This window comes from Microchirus variegatus (genome assembly GCF_963457635.1).
Source record: "Microchirus variegatus genome assembly, chromosome: 9".
Taxonomy (NCBI): domain Eukaryota; kingdom Metazoa; phylum Chordata; class Actinopteri; order Pleuronectiformes; family Soleidae; genus Microchirus; species Microchirus variegatus.
This window is the reverse complement of record NC_139810.1, coordinates 15,520,423-15,544,629: the sequence shown is the minus strand read 5'-3', so window position 1 is coordinate 15,544,629 and position 24,207 is coordinate 15,520,423. Positions and strand designations below refer to the sequence as shown.

The following is a 24,207-nucleotide window of genomic DNA, read 5'->3' as shown; positions in this document are numbered from 1 at the left end:
GTACTACTGCAAAAATCAGCTGAATTTATTTAAAATATTATTCAAAGCAAAAGTATTGGTTACTTCATAATGATTAAGTTATTGTAAATGATTTGTCACAGTTGTTTTGTACTTTTCTTATGCAATAAACAATCCAACTACATTAATATTCATGTTTTTATGCATTTATTTTCCTCTTAAGTAATCAAATCAGCTATCAACATACTTTGATCTTCTTTCTTATCTTTTTTAAGAGTGGTACCCGTTTAAATTTCTTAATTCAAATGTTGAAAGCTCCCAATATTCCAATAGTGTACGTAATCACGCAGCCTGCGGATGTTCTGGCGTCATTACGCACATGCGTGTGAGTTGTGGGCGGAGTGTTTCAGTCGGTCAGGAAGAAGAGGCGAAAGGCGGACACAAAATACCGAACGGTAACGTTTCTGTCTTCTTATTACGCTTTTTAACGCGATGCCGTTTCCTTTTGTGGTCACAGATGTGTTACGGGGATGTGACGGATTCGGGATTCTACAGTTGTAGAGAATATTGTCTCGCGCTGCCAGTGACGTAAACCACTGGAAACACACTTGGCTTTGATGCTAGCTGCTGTTAGCTGGTTTGACAGGCCCCGGACTAAAGTGAAGAGTGAAAGGCGTTTGAGCAGGAATAGAAACGGAGCAGCAACATGTCTGTTGACACCCTTTTCAACTTAAGAAAGACGGTGTCTCTTTTCATACGTAGGGTCTTTTATTTTCCCTAAATTTGCCTGATGTGCTTGAGTATTTGCAACGAAAACATAAGGAGAACAGTGTGCCAGCGTTATCTGACTTACTTCTGCTTAACAGAAGGAACTGCTGAGGAAACCTACCAATCATACGTGTTGTAAATGCACCACACTCCCAAGTTTGAGTCTCTTTGACCCTGTGAGTTAATCAGTGATGGGACATGTTAGGAGATTGATTAGTTTAAATGTGTAGCTTAACGGGTAGAGGTTGGCCGATTAATATGGTCAATTTAACGATTTTTAAATGTTTTAACTGTAACTGTTATCAATGTCGATTTTTACTTTCTTAAAGCTTACGAAACTCCAAGTCCCACAGATTTTCGTTCTCAGAAACTTGATAAAAGTGTATTTGACAGTTTTATTTTATTTATTTATTTATTTTAAACAAATATTACAATAGTTTATAAAAAAATGTTTATACTTATGATCTTCAATTACACAGTAGTGTAGACAAAAAATGTTGGTTTGGAAAGACGTTGAGCTGTTAAAGTTGTTTTTTTGTATAATTTGTTGTTGACAGGAAAACAGAAAACTTGCCAAACAAATAACTCAATACCATACTTAAATGGGGTATTCAATTAAAAAAAAAAAGAGAGAATCCATGTTCAGGGCGATTAAATATTAAACATTTCAACAAATGATTGAAATGCAGTTGCACTTTAACAATAATTTTTGTCCGTTGTCATATTGTATTAGGTAGATTATAAATAAACACTGACTAATGGTAGCCAAATACTGTTTTCTCATATCAAGGCAGAAACTGAAATAGGCCTACCTAACCAAATTTAAATAAAGTGGTAACTCACAGTGCTGTGCAAAAGTTTCAGGAAGGTGTGGAAAAATGCTGTAAAGTAAATGTCCTTTGCACATCAGACACGTTGCAACTATATGGGACAAATTATGATCCTATAAATTATGAGGATGAGGGGGATGAAATCACATCACGGTCTGTCCACGACCAGGGCAGGATTCACACTTCACACACACTGCTGCTGCTGCGATGGAGACAGCAGCTAAGATGTCGGTGAAAACAATTTAGAAGTTAATTTACACACACCATCCCACTGACGCTACAATACATTATAAAATAAGTTGCAATTTTGCACATATCAATACAAAATAAAAATTGTAATTGTTTCATCAATTTACTGAGCTAATAGATGTTTTATATAGGACATTTGAATCAAATCAATATCTGGTGCAACCCCCAGCCCAGTTCCGAAGCTTGGATAAATTGGAGGGTTGGAAGGGCATCCGGCATAACAATCTCTGCCAAATCAAATAGTCAAAATCAAATCAGAAGATGTCCAGCTCAGAACTGTCAGAAACCTGTGGGTCCCAAGCACACTAATCATCTACTGCCCATAAAAGCAGATATCTATCTATTCATCATATATTTACATCAGGGAGGTTTTTTTTGTAATGTATTCTGCAGCAAACAACAAATACCTCAAACATACAGCCAATATCAAGAACTATGAAGACATGTCCTGGAAGTGATGGTAATTCTTGGTTAATTCTTCTATATGTTTGGAACAACCTACCTGCCAAGTGAACTGGGTTCAAATGTACCTAGAAGATTTATGCTGTTTTTTTCAATTTCGAATATTGATTTGATTTATATTTTTTCTGTTCAACCACTCTACATTTTGTAAATTGATAATCAATAATTTGTGAAAGCATTCTTGCCAGAGCATTTTTCCATACCTGCCTAAAACTTTTGCAGCAGTGCACATCTTAATCTTGCGTGATTAATAATTTCAGCAAAAAAATGATGTTTCCTTTCTCAGTCGTCGGCTCAGTGTCGTCATGTGGTGATTAGTAGCTTGTGTAATTGGTCTGCATTTCCTAGACCGCTATTATTATAAATGCTATCATAAATGCTATCATAAATGCTTTGTCAGCATGTATAAATTGATGCTATTTTATCAATAACATGACCGGGTCCAGATAGGATGGTGTCTGGTCCACCATTTAGAGTCCTTCAATCTAACATGACTTTGTTCTGGACTCTTTTTTTTCTCATAGATGGCAGCCATCAGGAAGAAGTTGGTGATAGTCGGTGATGGAGCGTGTGGGAAGACATGTCTGCTCATTGTCTTCAGCAAGGACCAGTTCCCAGAGGTCTACGTCCCCACTGTGTTTGAGAACTATGTGGCAGACATTGAAGTGGATGGGAAACAGGTGAGACATGCATAAAAGCAAACTAAAAGCCAGGAGACCAAAGATTCGGTGTCTGCAGCAAATACACTAATCAGACTGAAGTATATCAATTGCTCAGAAGACGTTATGCCATGTTTCCACTACTGGTCGCAGCTCGCCTCGATTCGCCTCGCCTGTACAGGGTTTAGGTTGGTTTTCCATTACAATACAGAACCTCCTCAACTTGGGCCATGAGTCATCACTGCACGGCTGCATGAAACTGCTGTGACTTCGTTTTACGCGCAATACACGCAAAACGAGTGACCCGTGACTTATAAAGCAGTTGTTTTCAGTGTAACTGAATCATCAGTTAATTAAAAAGATTTGTTCAGTACTTCCTCCTTGACTGGAGCACAGACTCCGTCTGACACAGTCACATCATCAGGGTTAGTGATGCTGCTCACCGGTGGTGATCGCAGGCTTTCAACTGTACTGTCACTAAATATACCAGACTCCTGTTAAATTATGAGATTTTAGACACTTCCTGGGTAATTGTTGGAGACTAACCCACGTTTTTCGGATTGTTAAACTTTTTAACTGATCTACAGTAAGGCATTGTTCGCTTTGATTCTTGTCTTGGTCATGAATCTTCCTGTGACGGCACTCTGACCAATCAGTGGCTGGCAGTCTGACGACATCATGCATAGTATCAGCTCAGCTCACTTGGAACCTTGCCCGAGCAGGTACTAAAAAAGTACCAGGTAGTACTATTGCCAATGGAAAATTATAACAATAACAGAGCCGAGGTGAGGTGAGGCGTGCCACGCTAGTGGAAAAGGGACTATAGTTTCAATAAAGCAGACTGCTGCTGTATCCAAAAGAGCCAATGAGTGGAACAGTGTTTCTTCTCTTATTTATTTATCTTTTTTTTAGCAGTAGTCACAGTCCTAGTTCCCTGTTATGTGTGGAAAACATAAAATTTCACAGAGACCAAGTCGGTGAAATGATTGCTTCTTTATTCGTTTGATGAACGATGAAACCTCAACCAGTTGGTCCACCTCCTGTTGTGTTTAAGTTGAGAGTAGAGGGTCCACACACAGGTTGAGAGTAGATGGTCCACACACAAAGATTCAAGATTCAAGGTTCTTTATTTGTCACATGTTGACGGTTACACAGTAACACACAGTGAAATGTTAATTTAGTTGTTTTAGTTGCTGAACATTTACTACAAGAAACAAATAATAGTTGCTTTTATTAACTTAAAGTGGCTCATCTATTCTGACCCAGTAACAATAAATTGCAGGGTGAACACGGCCAAGATGTGGCAGTGAAAACAAGCTGCCGAGGTGAAATGAATGTGATAGAACCATGGATGTATTATAAGAACTGACTAGAGCCCCCCCCCTTTGGCATAGTTCATTCCTATCGAGCTGCTCATTCAGCGCATGTACACCACGCCAAAAAAATTCTGACTTCCGCCGTTATTTCCGGGTTGTGCGGCCCATAGAGCATGTGCAGTAATGTTACTCCCACAATGCCTCTCAGCTATGTGAACGAGCCGTCTGAGTTCTCTACTTCCTCGGCACATTCATGAACAACCAAAGGCATGATGGGAGTAATGCAGTTAACAGCTGCTGTGGAGGAGGAACTGGTAGTGATATTAAATCATGGATTGATTCATGGTATTTTTACAATGTTATATTTTATCTTAATTATCTTTTATCTAAGTAATATTCTGATATATTTTAACAATGGTAATCCGCCTCAGGTTGTCATTTCACAGATATATTGTATGATAATAATCATAGTTGCTGTAAACTGCAAAACCTACAAAAAATACACTGTGTGTACATTGTGGAACATTTTTCTGTTAACTGGATGTTTATTTGAAATCAAATTTCACATCAAGTTTATGGTAAACACATTTTTGATATTTCTACAACAGTTTCATTGTCTTATTTATTATTTTATTAATGTGAGTTTTAGAACTCCAGATTCTTTTACTCAACATGCAGCTTGAAACCAACTCCACAGTCAAGTACTCTTTTTGTTTGAGTGCCGTTACATGGAGTCTTAAGACGGTTGTTTTGGTTAATACTTGTAATACTTGTAAGAATGACCCTTTGATGAGCAAATTTAGCCGATGTTTATAATGATATAAGTGAATAGTGACCATGCTCATGTTTCCTCGATGAAGAGCAGTGATCTGTGTCTCCATGCCGAGGCAGTGCAGCCACCTGGCACGATCTGATGTCCTCTCTGCCAATTAATTGCATACAATTATTTTCCAGTTAACCTCTAATAATAACAGTTTAAAATTGTATTTTTTCTCTTTCTGCTGTTGTTTTGTAAAATGTGATATTCATTGTGTAACTGAAATGCTGAAGAAACTCTCCATTCACATAAATGTGGCCTTTCAGGTGGAACTAGCACTTTGGGATACAGCTGGACAAGAAGACTATGACAGGCTGAGGCCTCTCTCCTACCCTGACACTGACGTTATCCTAATGTGCTTCTCTGTAGACAGCCCTGACAGTTTAGGTACAGTCTTTGCAACACTCAATATCGAACACCTTTCATGATTAAGTTAAAATTGATATATGTTGCTAATTGCTGCACTTCTTCCCTCTACTCTCTGAAGAGAATATTCCTGAAAAGTGGACTCCTGAAGTAAAACACTTCTGCCCAAATGTTCCCATCATCCTGGTGGGGAATAAGAAAGATTTGCGCAATGATGAGCACACCAGACGAGAGCTTGCCAAAATGAAACAGGTCAGTCTTTGGTTGTAAACATACTGCAATGTACACATTTGCTTGGTTCAAATCTCTAAATTAAAACCTTCCCTCTAGGAACCAGTCAAACAAGAAGATGGAAAGGAGATGGCAAACCGCATCAGTGCCTATGGCTACCAGGAGTGCTCTGCCAAAACCAAAGATGGTGTGAGAGAAGTGTTTGAGATGGCAACAAGGGCAGCGCTGCAGGCCAAAAAACGTGGCAAGAAGTCCCCCTGCATTCTGTTATAGGCTCCTGGAGGAGAAACGGGAGCTGCCCTCGAGCACATATGGAGAGGGCAGATTCCGACGAGATTTGACCAAGGGCAGAATTTTGGGGAGGGCTCAGAAAAATTTGGAGAGCACTCTATTTCTGATCAGCCAGTTATCCTCCGCAAATTTAAAGCAGGTCTAAAATGAATCAATAGACTTCTCCACATGTCTTTTTTCTGTACATTAGGTAATGTGCCATTTTGCTTGCATCTTATTAAAAACTTCCTCTCATTAGCTTGGCTCCTTCAGGCCCATTTTCTGACTCAGGCACTATGCAGGGTTTTGCCTAAATCTAGATTGTATAAGATAATTTTCCATAATGAATGACTTAAACTTAAAGGGATTGGTCAGATATTATGAAGTGTGGTTGAGTGATCATATAAAATCTTCACCCACTCGGTTGAAGTTGTTGATCCACTGCTGCCTTCATCAGTAACTTCAAATGAGTTATTTTTTGACTTTGGCTTTAGAAATCCATTGTTAGAATCCTTTGCTTTGGTTTTACCTATGTGATGAAAATTAACTCAGTAAGGCAGCAGTAGACCATCAGCTTCTGTGCCCCTGTGTGCTAAAAGTGCTGATTATCTCTATGGCCTTGTTTTTGCTTGCGTTTCTGCTGGCAGCCGTGCTTCTTAATACAACCACACTTCAACAAGCCTGAACTATCGCTTAAAGTGTGTGTGTGTGTGTGTGTGTATGTATGTGTATGTGTGAGAGAGTGTGTGCCCAGCTCTATGGTGGTTTGTTTATTTTCCATTGCAGGTCTGCATGCAGTGAATATGTGTATATTAATGCGAATGTGTAGTAACAAACTGTTATGTGTCTACGTACTGTATCCATGGAGAATGTGTCACTGACCTAATCCCCCACCCTACGTGTCCCATGCCGAAGTCCCGATGAGCAAAATTTATGGCTCAAGTGTATAATGGAATTAACAGCTACTCAGTGATATAGAAACATTCACTTTACTGGAAAATGTTGTACTATAGCTAGAGGCACAGTCAGGTGAAAAATATTTAGAGATTCTTTGGAATTTTTTGCTTAAACCAGAGATTCAGTGGATTGTGTTAATAATCAGTGGGTCAAATCATGAGTGGTGTAGTTGAGTTAAATATTCTTTCATATAGACAATAGGCTTATCTTATTACTGTTGTTTATTATGTACTGTATGTCTTACAAGGCTTTGTAAAGACATTTTTAATGATGTGTATTTCATTTCATGTGCATTACCTTTTACGCAATTCTCCCATTTTATGATATTGTCATTATTGAACTATAACTTTTTATTGTCTTTAATTTTTTTCTCAGTATTTTATATCATTAGACCTGATACTGGCGTTATGATCCGCATATGTCAGTTAAATGAAAAAATGTAAACATAGTATTATTTTGTTCGATTAATTGAGCTTGCCAAGCCTGGGGTGCAAAGGTTGAAAGATTTTTGGGATCGGCCACTAGAGCCATTTTTTCTGTACTGTGACATGGGGATTTCTGGATTTCTTTTTCCAAATAAAGCTTGAGTTAGGGTTTTCTGTTGTATGGTAGTTATGTTTTTTTTGATCCATTCAATTATTAAAAAGAAAGTACTCGGAGTGCACCTTCGCTAAAGGTCGTTTGGACCATAACATACATTCCCAGGAAATTCCATCCAATGCCTAATACATAATACATAATATATATATATATATTTATTTATTTATATATGCATGTATACATATGTTTATATGCACACACACACACGCACACACACACACACACACACACACACACACACACACACACAAAATTTACTTGGTGCTCGCATACTTCAGTAGAGACAGACATTGAACGAGACAATTGGGCTGCAATAGGTGTATAAACGTATATATGTACATGCATATACACGCGCACTCACTTCCTGTTAGTTTGGATCAGCCCAATTGTCTCGTCCAATCACCGTCTCTGTTGAAGTATGCGAGAACCAATTAAATTCAATAGTTACACACTAGACCCGCCTCCTTAATATGATGTTCTGGCCATTTTACACTTACTAACAGAAAAATAAACACTATCGTATCTCGGTCTTCGCGGTGCCGTTTTAACAGCGACTGACAGTTACATGGGACACTGGTAAGTCTTTATATAACTGTTCACACAAATGTAGTTTGTTGGTTGTCGTTTGTCATGACCAACAAACGCTTCTCTGCCCCTGCCCTGACTCGATATCCAACCTCAGGTTAGCATAGTTTAGCATATCTGCTAACAGACATGACCACCACACGTCATTGTTGATTTGTCCTTTTTTCTCTAAAGTTTTGAGCAACTGCACTGCGCACTCGAAACTTATGTCTGTTAACGATGAATGACCATGTCCATATCAGTCGGTGACTGATAAATGGAGTTACCGATCAGTTATGATGAATAGTTTGGAAAGCAGCGGCTACAGAGTCAAAGTTGGAGAAGTCATTATACACCTGATGACAGGTAAAGGAACGCATTGCATATTGGGTAATGTGTACTATACCATTTGACTTTGTGTTTCTTAAGGTCAAAGAATGTCCACAGCTGACTTTGATTCCTCTTTGAAATCAGATATAAAGGACAGAGAAAAGGACGAGTGACAATTGGTCAACATGGATTATGACCGGAGGTGAGTTGACTATTCTATTCCCAACCCCTCACCATCATTATGTGTACATGTCATCCATTGAAACATCCTACATCTATACCATTTGGTGACAGATAGGTGTCAGGGAGGTTACAGTGGATGGAAGGCAAAGTGCATCCCAGTACAGATGTTCTAATGCCAGTACTCTTTCAGATACACATCCTGATTAGAGATTAGTTATTAGTATTGTATATTACTGGTTATTATCACAGGATGATATTTCTGAAAAATACTCAAGTTGTACCCAATGTGATCTGTAAACCCTAAAATTACCTGAATGTTTCACTATGCTCAGGTGATATCTGGGAAAGAGATGTGAGCCACTACTCAAGGGCTGCACATACCTGAAATGCTGTTCGAGCCTTTTGTTTCGCGTTTTTGGCACGTTGAAGCTATGTGGTAAATGCTTTAGCAAAACTCTGTTATAAACAGCTTGGTTAAAGGGGTTTAAAATATAGGACTGATATTGGTAGTGGCAGATGCACACAGGGGTATTGAGCCATACCTAACTCTGATACCTGAACTTTTTGTATTTAAATAATAATTCAAGAACAATATAAAATTGCAATTTAATTTCCTTAAAAGCTACTCGGGCTGGGTGATTTGGGAAAAAAATCATCACGATATACTTATTTTTTAATGCAATCTGATGTCGCTTTCGATCGCCATACAAATCAAATATTTCCATAAGGCTGGGTGATATGGCTTATAAACAATATCTTTATTTTTAGGCTATTCAGTATTTAGGGTATTTCACCAATCTATCCAGTATAATACTTGTCAGCTACAGTATCAATTATTATCAATGCAAAGCCTATATCCAAAATCTAAGTTGATATCTTGTCTCTCATCTTGTCACAAAATAGATATAATATTGATATGTTGCCCAACCTTAAAAGCAATATAACTAAGATTAAATATGCCCTAAATCAACTGCACTGGTAATTATCAAAATAATGTTTTGTGTTTCTGTACTGGTAATACACCAGTTTGTAGAAGCTCTTTAACCAACATGTTTTTAATGTTGAAATATAAATTATTGTTGTTACCTATGCATTTTCAAAGTTACTGTGTTAGGCTCAAATTTGGGTATAAACAACATTTTTAGTTTTAAATAATATTTACGTTTCCAATAAATGTGTTGAAACGATGTTTACACAAGTTTGCCATCAGTGTTTTTGTCAGGGCTTTCCGTTATAACATGGTTATGTTAAGTCTGAACATTTTTATCCAAGTCCATCTTTTGATTGTGCCTCTCTGTTACAGTCACAATAAGATGTTATCATTGGCTAATACTTGCATATGGCTTCAAGAAAGTTGTGTGAAAAGGTACAAGTGAGTCTGTACCATTATATAGCTGAATAAATGCACTTTAAAGGAGTGGCATTAGAGAAATGCACATATTTGGATAGCTAGAGAGAGATGCCTTATGCCAGTATTTCATCTACTATTTAAAGATGGTGAACTATTGTGACCCTAATCACAATATAGATAGTGGGTGACAGAGCAAATTTGTACCACAAAAATTCTCCTGTGGGTCCTGACTCATGCTTTGGGAACCACTGCCTTATCCAACATTTTTAGCAGTATCAAAGGCATCATGATGATATTGGCTAAAATAGAGAGACAAATAAACATGATATCTTAAATGTTCTACAGGGGTGGCAGAGGTGACCGCATGGGCCGCTATGGCAACACCCAAAATGATCACAACTTCCGGGACATGGACTACAGAGGCTATGATGAAGACGCAGGAGCAGAATATGATGTCTCAGCAAAAGGGGACAAACCATGTGGCCGGGATGAGCAATCACTGGGTACCCCTGACTTTTCACTGGGTCGTCTGCAAGATTGCCTGGGGTTTCACAAGAGAGGTGATGGGAGTGAGGACATTTTGGATGAGGGTAAAGGATTTGTGTGGCCCACTTGCTCTCAGCTGCAACCTGATCTCGGCAATCCACTGCTCCAGAGGGACAAGGAAAGATCCAGACGGGAGTTTGATCAGTTACAGACTGCCCTGCAAGTCGAGGGACGAATTGGGAGAGGCTTCCCTGGGACTGGTACCCCTTACTCAGACAGTAACAAGGGAAGTTGGGATCGTGGTAGTGCCCTTTCTGAAAAAATGGATCACAATACAGCAAGACAGAGAGAGGAGGACAGATTCCCACATGTGGCGATGAAGAGGAGGGTAAGATGTACAAATTTCACCCCCTTTAGAGGGCTGAAAAGTTATTTTGTTGTTGTCATTGTTGTTTGCTCTTCTTAATTTGTGTCTGTTGTGTGCAGGCTTTCCCAGTAGGGCCAGAGGATCATGGTTGTGGGAATGTTGGTCCAGATCTAACCCACGATGAGATGGATCAGCGGGATCAGGATTACCGTGCAGATATTGACCATAACCAGAGGCCCAGTAACATCATAATGCTACGCATGCTTCCACCCAATGCCACAGCTAATGAGGTATGTGCATGTCTCATATACATGTCGTCTCTACAGTGGGGTTGTGCAGTTTGACAGACATGGTGGCTGTTGGTGATTGGCTGAGACCATGTTTTGTTTTGTTTTTCCAGATTTGTATCTATTTATTTAGTTAATATAAATGTGCGCCTCCTTGAGAATTCAACTTGTATGAATATAATTATGTTACATACATTGAATATGTCGCTCCTGACTCCTCTGTCTCTTACAAATGTCATCTGACACATCCCGATATCAGGTTGCCTCAAATTGCGAAATTTGGAAGCGGAGGGACTTTTCTCCTGATATTGTACATTTAAATAGAAAAAAATTATTAGTATTATTCAACGATAACTTGTGTTCTTGGCCAGGAAGACAAGCAATTATTTTTGTATTAGTATTGTAATCCAGAAGAGAAGTCCCAGGCCCTAAAGTTTCTCTGTAAATGATTGGACCGAGTTGTGGTGTTTTGAGGAGTTGCTTATATCCAGAAGGCAGTAGCGACTGTATAACGTACAATGTAAACGAAGTGTTTAAAATAATTATTTGGTCTTCAGCAGAGTTGATGTTGACCTACATTAATTAGGATGCTGTGTCTTTTTTTATTTAGTCCATTGTCATGCAACATACATACCTGTATAGTATTCGAGTATGAAGTGTCAGCTGGTGGGCCAATGACAGCCAATTGAAAAAAAAACTCACTAGTAAAACCCAATGATGCATTTGCCTTGTTAGATTGTAATAATGTCTCTTTTTCATAGATAAGGGCACAACTTCAGGAGCAGGGGATTCAGCCAAGAGAGGTTCGCCTCATGAGGAACAAATCATCAGGTGAGAACTTACACATTGCCCTGATTTTTTTTTTCTTGCACCCATCCATAAACTGCTCAGATATTTTTAATTTCTGTTTTGGGTAGGGCTGTCACAATAATCGCAAACATTAAATGCTGTGGTATGAGCGAGGCTATTGCAGAAGAAGACAAGATACCGCACTATCGCACATGACTTCACCTCGTTTTAAGAAAGTTTTCAGATGTCTCCTCGTTTCTGTGACTAAACAGGTGCTGTGTTCCTTTTAAGAGCACCAGTGCGTGAAAAACTGATATGCTACAACAACATATTGTGTCACTTCCTTGTTAGCTTGACACTACACTGTGTCTAATACTGGCTGCTCTCTACCACAACTCGACTTCCGTGACTACCATTCCACTGGAAAAACACTTATTTTGTTTAATTCACACATTCAGTGCTCTCAGTCTCTTAGCGACACTCTTGCTAACTGACTGTGTAACATGCATATTCTCAGGATGCACTGATACTGATCTTGGGTACTGTAATCATATTTCTATTCATAAAACTACTCAATAAGCTGATGTATCACAATGCTGGCAGCTTGATAAGCAATGATTACAAAAGTAGAGCAGAGCTCTGTTTATGTGCACTATGTTGTTAAACTACCACCAAAATGGTGAAAATATTGCTTCTCTACATGTTACCGGAGCCTTTACGTAAATATTCGGTACAAACGCTGATGACTTGAGCGGGAAGACCAAAATAGTGTGTGTGTGAGTTTGAAACAGCTGCAGTGACCATGCCTCAGACAGTCTCAGAGTAGAGAATGAAGCTTAAACTTTTTGCTATATTCTAAGTAGTTTAACATATCTTGATGCAAATAAAAGCAGATATACTGATCTCTTGTCTTATATTCATCTTATGATGCCAAATGTTTTAAGTGAACAGCAAAAGTAAAGGAATTGGTCAAATTGTCCAATACTTTTGAAAGGGACTGTAAATATTTAAACAGCAGCAGCAATAGGATCTAATGTTGTATTTTGTTCAGTTCAAGGGCGGTAAGTAATATTTAAGTAATCATACTTGTACTCAGTCAGAAAATCAGTAGTATCGGTGCGTCCCTTGTATATTCACATATGGTTGCTATCCTAGCCTAGCGGTTAGTCTCGTGTGGGTGCAGTCAATATCGATATTAATATCAGTTACAGTGGTATTAAGCCTGTTAAAATTTATTGCGGTGAGAATTTCTTCTCAGGTGACTTTCTCTTTTGTGCTCACTCTTCTCTTATTCTCTCTCTCATCCCTGTGTTCCCACTCTGAGAGTGGTGAATATAGCTAATGCGGAGAACACATTTACACATAACTTCATCGATCATACAAACTGATGCATATATGCCTGCTTTGATGCTTTGGTCTGCTGGTGTCTGCGTCCTTGCTTTAGCCGACAGAGCAGAAATACACCCATACACCCCCTTGGACATTTGCTCATAAATTGACTTTGTGTTACTCTCGCTGCACACATCCTGAGGGATTGCTGCACTCTCAAAAATGTTCTTTAATTTACAGCTTTAAAAAGAAAAAGTTATTCCACAAAAATCTGAGCTAAAACATTGAAAATATGTCTTGTATCTCACAGTATATGCACAATGCATAAACATTATGTTGAAACCTTTGTTAGATTGATATTGAAGACTGTAACAGTGTTGATAAGTGCAGGCACATGACCAGTGGATTAATTCTGAAAAAAGGAAAGGGTGCTCTATTTGTCTGCTTTCGGTTTACTGCAAGAAAAACAAAATCATGGCATGATCTTATTTGTTCTGTTTTTTGGATTCAAACAGAGAGATGAACTACCAGAACATAAGCAGATTGCAAACTCACTGCAAGGGGTACACTCATATTCTCCTGCTCTGCTCTCTCTCTCTCTTTCACTCCTATAATCACCATTTCGCTACCATTTTAAGATAGAAACTCTGTTTTAAATGCTTGAATGATTATATTTTCTGATTGAATGCAATGTTTTATTTTTTATTTTTTTATTTTTTACAAAAGCTTAATGTTACATGGTGTAATCATCTGTAGTGCGTCATGGACATGAAATTGAGCTTTAAAGATAAAACATTCCACCATCTCAGTGCTACATATTTCAGACTGCTCTCTGATGATTGGGTAGGATGTACCCCCCCTCCCCTTTTCCTTGACACTGCTGAGATATTGTTTTTCCTCTCACATTTACAGAGAATTGGACATTGGTTTTCCAACCATCTGTTATTTCTCAGGGAGAGAGGAAGCTATTTAAAAAAAAAAGAAAAAAAAAGATTAGTGCTGATACAGGGTCTCTCTGTCCTCTGTACATGAAGCACTAACCCTCACTGCGTTGTTGTCATGTTGTTGTTGTTGTTTGGTTACCATGGCGCTGGGCGGTGTCCAGGTCAGAGCCGAGGATTCGCCTTCGTCGAGTTTAATCACATACAGGAGGCCACCTGCTGGATGGAGACCAACCAGGTCACTTTTCCCCTACACTGACGCACATCTATATACACCTATATACATGCATACAGTGGGACATATGGGTTTAAAGGAAAGGTTGGGAATTTTGAATTAGGGTTGTATGTATATAGTCAGTGTGTCCACAGTAACTGTGATCTGTGCACACCCTGTGCTGAGAATAAGTCAGGGTTAGGCAGGTGTTGTGACCAGTAACAAGAGATAAAACTGATTTTTCACATTTATTAAAAGGCTCACCTAGGGTAACCTACATCCATGCACTGCCTTAACATGCTGTTCGACAGCCATTTCTGACAAGAAACTGAAATTAATGTGACTTTGTAAAACACTCACACTCTGCGCTAAAGTCCATTGACAAAAACTCAATGCTCAAATGTTGCTGCCTTATTCTGTAAAATGGTGTTATTTGTGATGGATACATCTGAACCTTTGTCAGTCACAAAATAAGACAATTGAACTTGATGATTAAGGTAGAACTCGGCCAACAACCCCTGTGTTCTGTGAGGTAAAATGTTTTGACAGTGAACTTTGGTGTGGGAGAGTCTTTTGTTCGTGAAAAGAGTGACACAAACGGTGTTAATGGTGAGATAAAGCAGTAAATATGTGTTTAAATAGCATACACCAATAGCATACACTAAGGCTAATGTAGATTTTATTAAGTGGCTCTTTTGTTAATTGGCTAAAATCATTTTTCTCTTGTCCCAGGTCACAGTCGGGCTAAGTTTGTGCCTAACCACAGCTGCTTCTCTGCACATGTAGCTTGCATTCATCAGTATGTAACACACTGAGTATGTGTAAAAGTACAACCCACTTTAAAAATCCTGAGCTATCCCTTTTAATATCAGGAAACACTTATGTTAAATATTTTTGTTGATGGGGTTCAGTAGATGGATCTTTAATCTTTTCTTTCTGCTTTAAGGATAAAAAGACCAAAAAAAACTTGTTTGGTAACACACAGGCCCCTCTTTCTTGAGCAAAATGTTCTCATTCTCTTTCTAAATATAATTTTTCATGTTCTTTTGTATGTTGAATCCAAGGGGTCATCTGCTATTAAAACTTATTTAGGAAGATATCATTGTCTGTTTGGGAAACAGAGGTGGCAACAGTGGGATGAGATGTGTGGAAAAAGGTTCCCCTTAAGGGGGGAGGGATAACACTTTTGAACAGAACACTTGTGTCCTTAAAGGTGGACACACACATACACTACATATACACCATCACAGTCTGTCCCAATTTCCTAAAGGTTGCAATTCTCTGGTGTCCTCTTTCTTTCAGCCTCAATTCTCCTTCCTCTTTCTCTCTGTCCCTCTCGTCCCTTTCACTCTTTCTCATCTCTTGTGAGATGAGGCCTTTCTCTGGCATGTGTGACCTAATTATCACTGATAATCATCCTTTGTTTCCCCCTCCTCCTGTCTTTCTCTCTTTCTTTCAGGGAGTGCTACTGATTATGGGACAGAGGGTTTTGATGCACTACAGTGACCCCAAACCACGTGCCAACGAGGACTGGCTCTGTAACAAGGTTGTGTGTGTATAAATGTGTGTAAATGTGTGTTTATGTTAATGAGTCAATGGTGGAGGTCTTCTAACAATAGCTCATGTAACATCTCAACAGTGTGGTGTGCAAAACTTTAAAAGGAGAGAAAAGTGCTTCAAATGCAGTGTTCCTAAATCAGGTACAGGTTGACCTATCTATTCTAAACATAATTTTACTGTCACACCGTTCTTTCCCACCATACAGTAATGTACGGAACAATGACATGTTGTTTTTCCTCAGAGGCTGAGCTAAAGTTGCCCCAGTTGCCAAGGGATTTGCCTGTTGGTCTCCAAAAGGATGGAGCTCAAGGTTTACTGCCTTTGCCTGTACTCTACCACTCCTCTGGTCCGATTCTCACCACAGGACAAGTGGCACAGCAGGCAGATGTTGCTAATGACAGTAAGTCCCGCCATGGAAATGTTTACAATATTTATTATTGTGTTTTATTTATTTTGTTGAGTGCTTAAATGTGCCATATGTAAGAATGTGGCCAAAAACGGTTACTACATTCAAATTCAAAATACCGAGGTCTTTTTAGGTTTTGTTTTCTGACGTAACTGGCAACCCGTGGTTGCTCGGCAGCTGCCACATGTCGAAACATGATTTCAAAACATAAACATGATTTGCAGTTGTTGGTGAGTTCAGTGTGTTATATGAACATTCCTGATTCTCTGTGACATTTTAGGAGGATTTTAGTTGCTTTAGATTTATTACATAATACACCTTTAAATTATGCAGTTTTCAAAATTATTATTTCTGATGGATTAGGGGAGATTTGTGATGATATTTATCAACTGAGCTATAGCTAACTTTATATTATCTGGTATGTGAATTGTTAGAGAGCCACTGTGTAGAATGTTGGGGGGGTTCTATCTGCCGAAATGGCACAAAATATATAATATATATATAATATAATTTCTTTTTTTTAGCTATCATCCTTCAGCTATCAGTTTTTTTTAAGAAAATCTAAATGTATATACTGTATGGAATAAGCACTGAAAAAAAAGGCTAAACACAATTGACAATAATTGGCTTCACCGAACCACTAACCCTAAGCATGAGTGAAAGAAAAGTTTTTGTATTATCATTCATATTCTCTAACAAATGGCCAAAAAAAAATCACAAATTCTGCCAGCGAATGTAAACCTAAAACACCCGGTAGCCTGGACTAAACAGAGTGGCTCTCGGGATGGCTTTTTGCATCTGGAATCTGCAGTTTCACCACTGGATGACACTAAATCTCTGGTGTGTGTGGCTTGGCACTGTCTAAAACAGTGTTTTTCAACCAGTGTGTCGTGAGAGATCGTCAGGTGTGCCGTGGGAAATTATCCAATTTGACCTAATTGGTCTAAAAACATTTTTTCAAAACAAAAAATTAATTATCTGCAAATAATATGGATATAGATATTCAAACATTTTTGTCTGGTGGTGTGGCTCATGATTTTTTCAATGAAAAAAATGTACCTTGGATCAAAAAAGGTTGAAAAACGCTGGTCTAAAAGACAGGAGGTGGAGCTGGAGGTAGCACAACTGAAGATGCTGAGATTTTTGTTGGGAGTGATGGATGGACAGGATTAAAAAATAGCATATTCAAGGGTAGCTCAGGTTGAATGGTTTGGAGATGGAGTAAGAGAGACAAGGTTGAGATGGTTTGGTCATGTTCAGAGGAAGGATAGAAATTATATTGGACAAAGGATGTTGAAGATGGAGCTGCCAGACAGGAGGAATAGTGGAAGACCATAGTGAAGGTTCATGGATGTTGTGAAGGAGTACACGAGGACAGTCAGTGTAACAGAAGGGCAAAATGGAGTCAGATGTTCCACTGTGGCAACCCCTAAAGAGAAGTAACATAATATTATCTCACCTTCTCTTTTAACAGCTCTGATACTCAGAAATCTCGGTCCTCATACTGCAGTGGAAGCAATTTTATCTGCTTTGGCTCCATTTGCAACACTCTCCCCCTCAAATATTCGCCTGATCAAGGACAAGCACACACATCTCAACAGGGGGTTTGCATTTCTACAGCTTTCTACCATAGTGGTAAGCTGTACAGACATATGAATCTGAGCATTTTCATTCAGTAATATCTAGCTAAAATGTGTATTCAGCATATGTAACTCGCATGTTTGTGTACGTTTTAACAGGAAGCCTCTCAGCTACTCCAGATCTTACAGGCGCTTAAGCCAGCACTGTCTATTGATGGGAAGGCAATCGTGGTTGAATTTGCCAAAGGCTCCAAACGGTAAGAACTTGCACACCGAAACATGAGTAAACACAAGTGCACCACTCATGATTCATATTGTATTATATATTGATTGATTGATAATATTGATTCACATGTAAACATGACTGTTACATCATTGCAATAAAATCATTGCCAATCAGCTCGACCACTCTCTCTGTGTTGCTCAGTGTAGCAGGTTTGTTTGTCCACATTATCACAGTTTAAAGGTGCTAACATACATTTGCATGCATACGTCCGCCATGTAAATAAATTGGGTAACCTCTCCATGAGGAATCAACAGGTATTCAGTTGACACGTATTGTCAATGATCCTAATTATTATTAGTAGAGATACCATAAATGGTATCAGAAATGGCTTTAGAGAAGTTGACCTACAACAGTTGTTTTTCCTATGGCAGTGATGTGTTCCTGGCAGATGGAAGCAGAGTGAATGCTGCAATGGTGGCCAGCACAGCTATAGCTGCTGCACAGTGGACTGTCACACCGGTAAATCTTCTCATTGACTTAAAGCAACAGTAAAGAATATGTGTAGGTGCAACTTGGCTGTAATTGATAATCGTATATTTGTTACTCTTTACTTTCAAAAATCCTTTCCAACCTCAGACTTCTCAAAATGGATCAGGTGGACAGAGTATGGATACAGCAATGTACCAGCAGGGTGCAGCAGTAACATACAGTCAAGAAGGACATGAATACTTTGAGCCAGATGCTGCAACTTTCAAGGCCCAGACAGACACCAGGATACCTGCTTTGCCCAATGCAGGAGCAGCCCTGATGGTGACATACACAGGAGGAACTGCGGCAGGTTGGTGTTATGGATATACCATATTAATGTACATGATCTGTTTAGCTTTATAAATGTGATTTTAACTGGATTTAACCATCCTCGTACATATGCAGTTGCTGTTTCATCGGGGATAGTGACGTCAGGGCCAACAGTTGGGCAGCAGTCTTTCAGTCATAACCAAACTGCTCTCATCACCACAGATGCAGCCATACCTGCCACACAGGTATGTTCCCGTCACCTTCTGCTATCCCTTATCCCATTAGCATCTTGCGTGTAACAGCTCTCTTTCTTCACAGGTGGAAATAGTTGGAAAACCACAGCCAGCGGCTCCCAGTCAACCTGCAACCCCAGGCACTGAACATGAGCTCAAGCAATACCGTAAGCTGTGGTGTGTGCAGTCACACCATCAAAAATTAATACATCAATAAAAACACTGCATGAATATCATACAATAAAATAAAAAAAGAGTGTAATATATGGCAGTTCAGGGTGAAATGGTTTGGATTCCTGGGTGAATTAGACGTGGAATTATTTTCTTAATTTGTCAAACAGGTTGAATAAGAAAATGTTCCCTTTGGAGTAAATCACACTATTCTCCACAGACTGAAGCTAAGAGGAGGTTGATTTACAATGTATTTGCCCAATTAACTTACTGTGTGGCATGAACACAGCAGGAATCCTTCCCCTCACCATTGAAGTTGACAGATTTAAAAATGTTCATGAAGAAGAATGATATGTATTCTCAAAACCCAAAATGTTCTGGTGCTCTGATGACGACAGAATGGAATGATTGTTTGAGTTTAGTGTATACAGCTGTTTGGTGAATTCCGAGCTAAGATACCTAATCGGTATAACTTAATCTGCATTTTCTTCATGAATATGGACACGATTTGAGACACTTGTCCTGTGTCTTTTACTGTAGCTGTGCCAGATGTGTCCACATACCAGTACGATGAAAGCTCCAGTTACTATTACGACCCACTGACGGGACTCTACTATGATCCTACCTCCCAGGTAAAGAGTGATGGATGTGGTACAAATCTGATTGTTAAGGAAGCAACTTTTAAATGTGTCTTCCAGCTCACACTTTTTTCTTGTGTCTTTACCCTTTGCAGTACTACTTCAACCCTCATACTCAGCAGTACATGTACTGGGATGGAGAGAAGCACACCTATATTCCTGCTGCCGGCCAGTCAGACACTGAAGGTGTTGCCATGAGTGACAGCTCAGTGCCTTCAGACTCTCCATTCGCTTCTCTGGGCAGCAAAGAGAAAAAGGACAAGCTGAAGAGTAAAACTGCTCAACAGGTACATACGAGACACAGTTAATTGTTTAATTCAGCCTGTATGGTATGGTTCTCTGGCTTACCTGCCTGTCACTAAATTACCTCCCTGCCTGTGCTCTCACAGCATTTGACTAATAGCTGTGGGACAAAATATTGATATGGCAACAACCTGACAAACTGTAAATGCCTCTCTGTTGAATCAATTTAACTGGTTAACATCAATTTCATTGGTGTTCACAGATTGCCAAAGACATGGAGCGCTGGGCAAAGAGTCTTAACAGACAGAAGGAGAACATGCGTTCTGTGTCGTCCTCCCCTGCCATCGGTTCGACGGCACTTCCTCCTGGTTACACCAGGACACCTGGCCGCTTAGATGACTGCCGAGAGTCTGCTAGTGCTGATGCCGGCTATGCTGTGCTGGAGAAAAAGGTGCTACAGTGCAAGTAATAAGTGTGTCTGCATGAGAGAAGAGCTTATTAACTGACTTGGCTTATCTATCCTGCAGGGGGCACTGTCTGAACGGCCTCAGATCTATGTTGACCAGATCCGACAAAGTGCAGAGGTAAGGACATGGTAACTTTTTGTGATCGTGCTCTCACATGAAACTAAATGCACATTTTTGGGCGAAGAGTAGGACTGGGCAATATATTTGTTCATATCATTCGATATTGATAAATAAAATCAATATTTCAGTTCAGTGATATGGTGTATACATAAATTGTATTGGAAGATAAAGCAGCACACAGGTTGTTTCTCTGGACTCATCAAGTTTTCTTTTGAGATATTTGTGCTTCTCAAAGGAGAGTGAAAATACACTCAAATAAAATATCTACTCCTGTTTAGGATCTGTATTACATGCTTAAAATACAGTTGGAAAATAATAAGGTTTAATATTTTAGCATTTTAATATTAAATGACAGATATTTATGTCTATTAGAAACAATGACATTAACTATATATATGGTCAAATTCAGGGCAGGGTGCCCTAAAGACGCCCTAATTTTTCCTCCCCTGTTTCCCCCTGTAACTTTGCTGAATGTGATCAAAAATAGCCACAGGGTGAACCCCATGTCACACTATAAAATATGTCATTACACCCCCAGCTAAAAGCCTGCTCACATGTGTAATGGGAGTACATTATTCAACAACAGTCAACTGTTATGATGGGAAAGCATACAGTCATTATTGCTGTATTTTGTCTTATTCACCAGTTCCTGTACTTGTCTTTTATCTGCAGACTTCTCCTCCTCAGCAACAGTTTCTTGTCCCGGCTTACAGTGGAGACACTGACAGTGAAGAGGAAGGAGGCGACAGAAATGATAATGAGGGGAGGATGACAGACTGGGTGAAACTGGCCTGTCTGCTGTGTAGGAGGCAGTTCCCCAGTAAGGAGGCTCTCATCAGGCATCAGCAACTCTCTGAGCTACACAAGGTGATGATACAAGCAGCCAGATTTAAACATGACACTGCCACAAACACTGAATAAATAATGGACAAGGAGCATCAGTTGTCTCTTGTAACGCAGCGTGATGACTCTGCATGATTTTTACACACATGTAAATACTCCAAAGCAAAGACTCCTGAAGCAAACTAAGAAAAGTCCATGTTGTAGTTCACTTTATCTTAACAGTGTGAACACAAAGTGCTTCAAGTTTGCTTTTTCCTTCACCATAGTATTTTGTTGTTGACAGATCACATATTATTGCACTGGGATATAAGAATGTAGAGTGACAGCTGCAGTTAAAAAGAGCGTGAAACTACTACACTTCTCCAGTGTGCCAAATTATCTACATCCACATTATTTTATAATAATGAGAAAAGTAATAGATTAGCAGCAAAAGAATTTAATATGTTGGTGCCAGTGTGTGAAGTTGGAAAAAAATAAGTGTCAGTATTCCCCTTATCCATATAAGGTATAAGTATTACTAAATTATTACACACAAACATTTTCAGTAGAATATATGATACCACAAGATGTTTATATTTATTTAAACTTTTATTGAAACAACTAAAACTGGACTTAGTTTACATATTTTGCCAACTTGTGTATTTAGATTATTAACATTTCCAACACACAAATGTACAGTAGTGAAAAAACACACACAAAAAAAAAAATCTCTACACCACCAGACATAAACACTGGACTCGAATGGTTGAACGTCACGTAGTGCACCCTGGGAAATTATTATTCTGGGCCGTAATAATTACAGGTAACCTAAACAGAGTGACATCTAGTGAAAAAGTTCAGTATTGATTAGAACAGAATACCATAATGTGAAAACAGCCTTACATTATATACTTGGTTATGTGATTTCCATCATTTCAGTGATACAACCTAATGATGTTTGAATTAACTTTGTCCTTTGGATCTGTCCGTTTTCAGCAAAATCTGGAGCAGAGGAGAAGCCAACAGGAAGCTGCAGGCAAAGAGGTCAGTTCACCCTCAGGCTCTGCCAGTCATAATTCAACATTATTGCAGAGTGTAATTTCTTTATTTGTTTCTGCACAAGTGCAGTTATTGTTTATGTCTGTGTTCTTTTGGTTGCAGAGATTTGCAGATGGAACTGAACCTCCTGTTCCCAAGAGGAGAATGTGCAGTCCCATGTAAGCACACTGTGAATGATCTGTGTGTTTGCCCAGATGGACTGGTGACCTGTCCAGGGTGTACCCCACTTTTTGTCCTATGTCAGCTAGCATTGACTCCCTGTCACCCTCATGTGGAGGATTAAGTGGTTGACAATTAATTCATGTCAAAATGAGCAATTGCAGCCGATTTTCACGTTTTTGTGAACTTCCTGTTACATATCCCCACATGTAGGAGGCAAACTCATTATAATGTGTTATGTCCAGACCCAATTCCCTGATATTTTCCACACTTATCTTGGCTGAAAACTAGCTTCTGTGCTGATGTCTTGTAGCTGTTAAATGTTGACAGTTGGTGTTAGATTTAGTAGTTGGGAGTAGAATTTTGAATGTGATATTTTTCTTGTTTTTGTCTTTCTTTAGTGATGGAATCACAGGCACTAGTCTTGGTGCCAGGATGCTGCAGGGAGGTGTGAAAAAGGGGCTGCTATTTCGTAATATGCAAGTGGAGTAAGCCTTCGATCTGAATTGTGAACATCCTGACCCAGACAGGACATGGACATTGTGTAGAAATCCACAGATGAAACTCTTCATTTTGGTTTGGACATTGCAGATCCTGTAGCAATGGGTGTCACGATATTGCACAGAATGCACCTTTTTTTGTTTTCTTCCTGAATGATACTTTTTTGCTTTCTACAGAGCTTGTGCCTGATAAGCAAGATTGATTTAGTTGGGAAACATTTGCCTCTTGGACATTGAAAGATCAGTATACTGTAGATCTGGAAGGCATCCCTTTGGATTTTCTAGTATAACTGTCTATGCACATTAGGTTTTTAATTTAAAGTTTATTATGACTTGATATGTGTATTCATTTTAGAATGACCACATTAATACCACAGTGGGAGATACTGTGGAAATGGTCACACTAACACTAGCGTGTGTGCATCATTACAGGAAGAAATTCACATTGTTAATAGATTCTTATATCTAGAATTCTTTTTATGTTTGTATTTGTTTATTGTGTGATTGTGTATCATAAAGACCATGTAAATGAATGCAGAATTACACATTTGCATCATCCTTGACCATTGGTTGTCTCATACAGACAGAGAGGAAACAGTTGTTGTTTCAGCATCTCAACTTGAATTTTGTAAATGTTGTGTTCTTTGTAAGTTGGAAGTTTAAAAAAGAGGAATGGAACATCTTGACCTGCAGAAAATGCAAAACACATTCAGAGGACCATGTTGCAACAGAATTAGTAAACCAGGTGAGATGTGGTTAACTAATACTAGTACTGGAAATCCATTTTCATTGTTGTTTGCCACCCCTTTTTTTTCCTGAGTCAGGAAAGCTGGGTGAACTGCTGCAACTTCATATATACACTGCATTTATACTGCATGGTGCAAATGACGCACTTGGGATC

At 39.0% G+C, this 24,207-nt stretch overlaps 2 protein-coding genes across 2 annotated transcripts; both read left to right on the top strand.

The window, feature by feature from the left end:
* The first annotated feature begins 356 nt into the window (after positions 1-356).
* On the top strand, positions 357-7,453 carry LOC310931504 (rho-related GTP-binding protein RhoA-C-like). Its single transcript, XM_083894678.1, has 5 exons — positions 357-413; positions 2,792-2,947; positions 5,326-5,446; positions 5,547-5,677; positions 5,756-7,453. The coding sequence occupies exons 2-5, from the start codon at positions 2,792-2,794 to the stop codon at positions 5,927-5,929; spliced, it is 582 nt and encodes a 193-aa protein (XP_083750804.1). The 5' UTR covers positions 357-413; the 3' UTR covers positions 5,930-7,453.
* An 836-nt stretch (positions 7,454-8,289) lies between these two features.
* On the top strand, positions 8,290-23,732 carry rbm10 (RNA binding motif protein 10). Its single transcript, XM_083894854.1, has 23 exons — positions 8,290-8,413; positions 8,522-8,579; positions 10,257-10,785; positions 10,884-11,054; positions 11,813-11,882; positions 14,275-14,348; positions 15,784-15,870; positions 15,964-16,024; positions 16,126-16,284; positions 17,765-17,925; positions 18,030-18,127; positions 18,528-18,615; positions 18,733-18,934; positions 19,030-19,139; positions 19,213-19,294; positions 19,839-19,930; positions 20,032-20,223; positions 20,442-20,630; positions 20,707-20,763; positions 21,439-21,633; positions 22,585-22,632; positions 22,750-22,805; positions 23,208-23,732. Exons 2-23 carry the CDS (start codon positions 8,563-8,565, stop codon positions 23,296-23,298), a joined length of 2,829 nt encoding a protein of 942 aa, XP_083750980.1. The 5' UTR covers positions 8,290-8,413; positions 8,522-8,562; the 3' UTR covers positions 23,299-23,732.
* The last annotated feature ends 475 nt before the right edge of the window (positions 23,733-24,207 follow it).

What these genes read in the sequence shown, in the direction of transcription:
- LOC310931504 (XM_083894678.1), top strand. Translation starts at nt 2,792, where the DNA reads ATGGCAGCCATCAGGAAGAAGTTGGTGATAGTCGGTGATGGAGCGTGT. An exon ending in TTGAAGTGGATGGGAAACAG is followed by an intron (nt 2,948 to 5,325) that starts GTGAGACATGCA and finishes GTGGCCTTTCAG; the next exon opens with GTGGAACTAGCACTTTGGGA. An exon ending in AGACAGCCCTGACAGTTTAG is followed by an intron (nt 5,447 to 5,546) that starts GTACAGTCTTTG and finishes TACTCTCTGAAG; the next exon opens with AGAATATTCCTGAAAAGTGG.
- rbm10 (XM_083894854.1), top strand. An exon ending in CACAGTGGACTGTCACACCG is followed by an intron (nt 18,616 to 18,732) that starts GTAAATCTTCTC and finishes TTCCAACCTCAG; the next exon opens with ACTTCTCAAAATGGATCAGG. An exon ending in AGAGTAAAACTGCTCAACAG is followed by an intron (nt 20,224 to 20,441) that starts GTACATACGAGA and finishes TGGTGTTCACAG; the next exon opens with ATTGCCAAAGACATGGAGCG.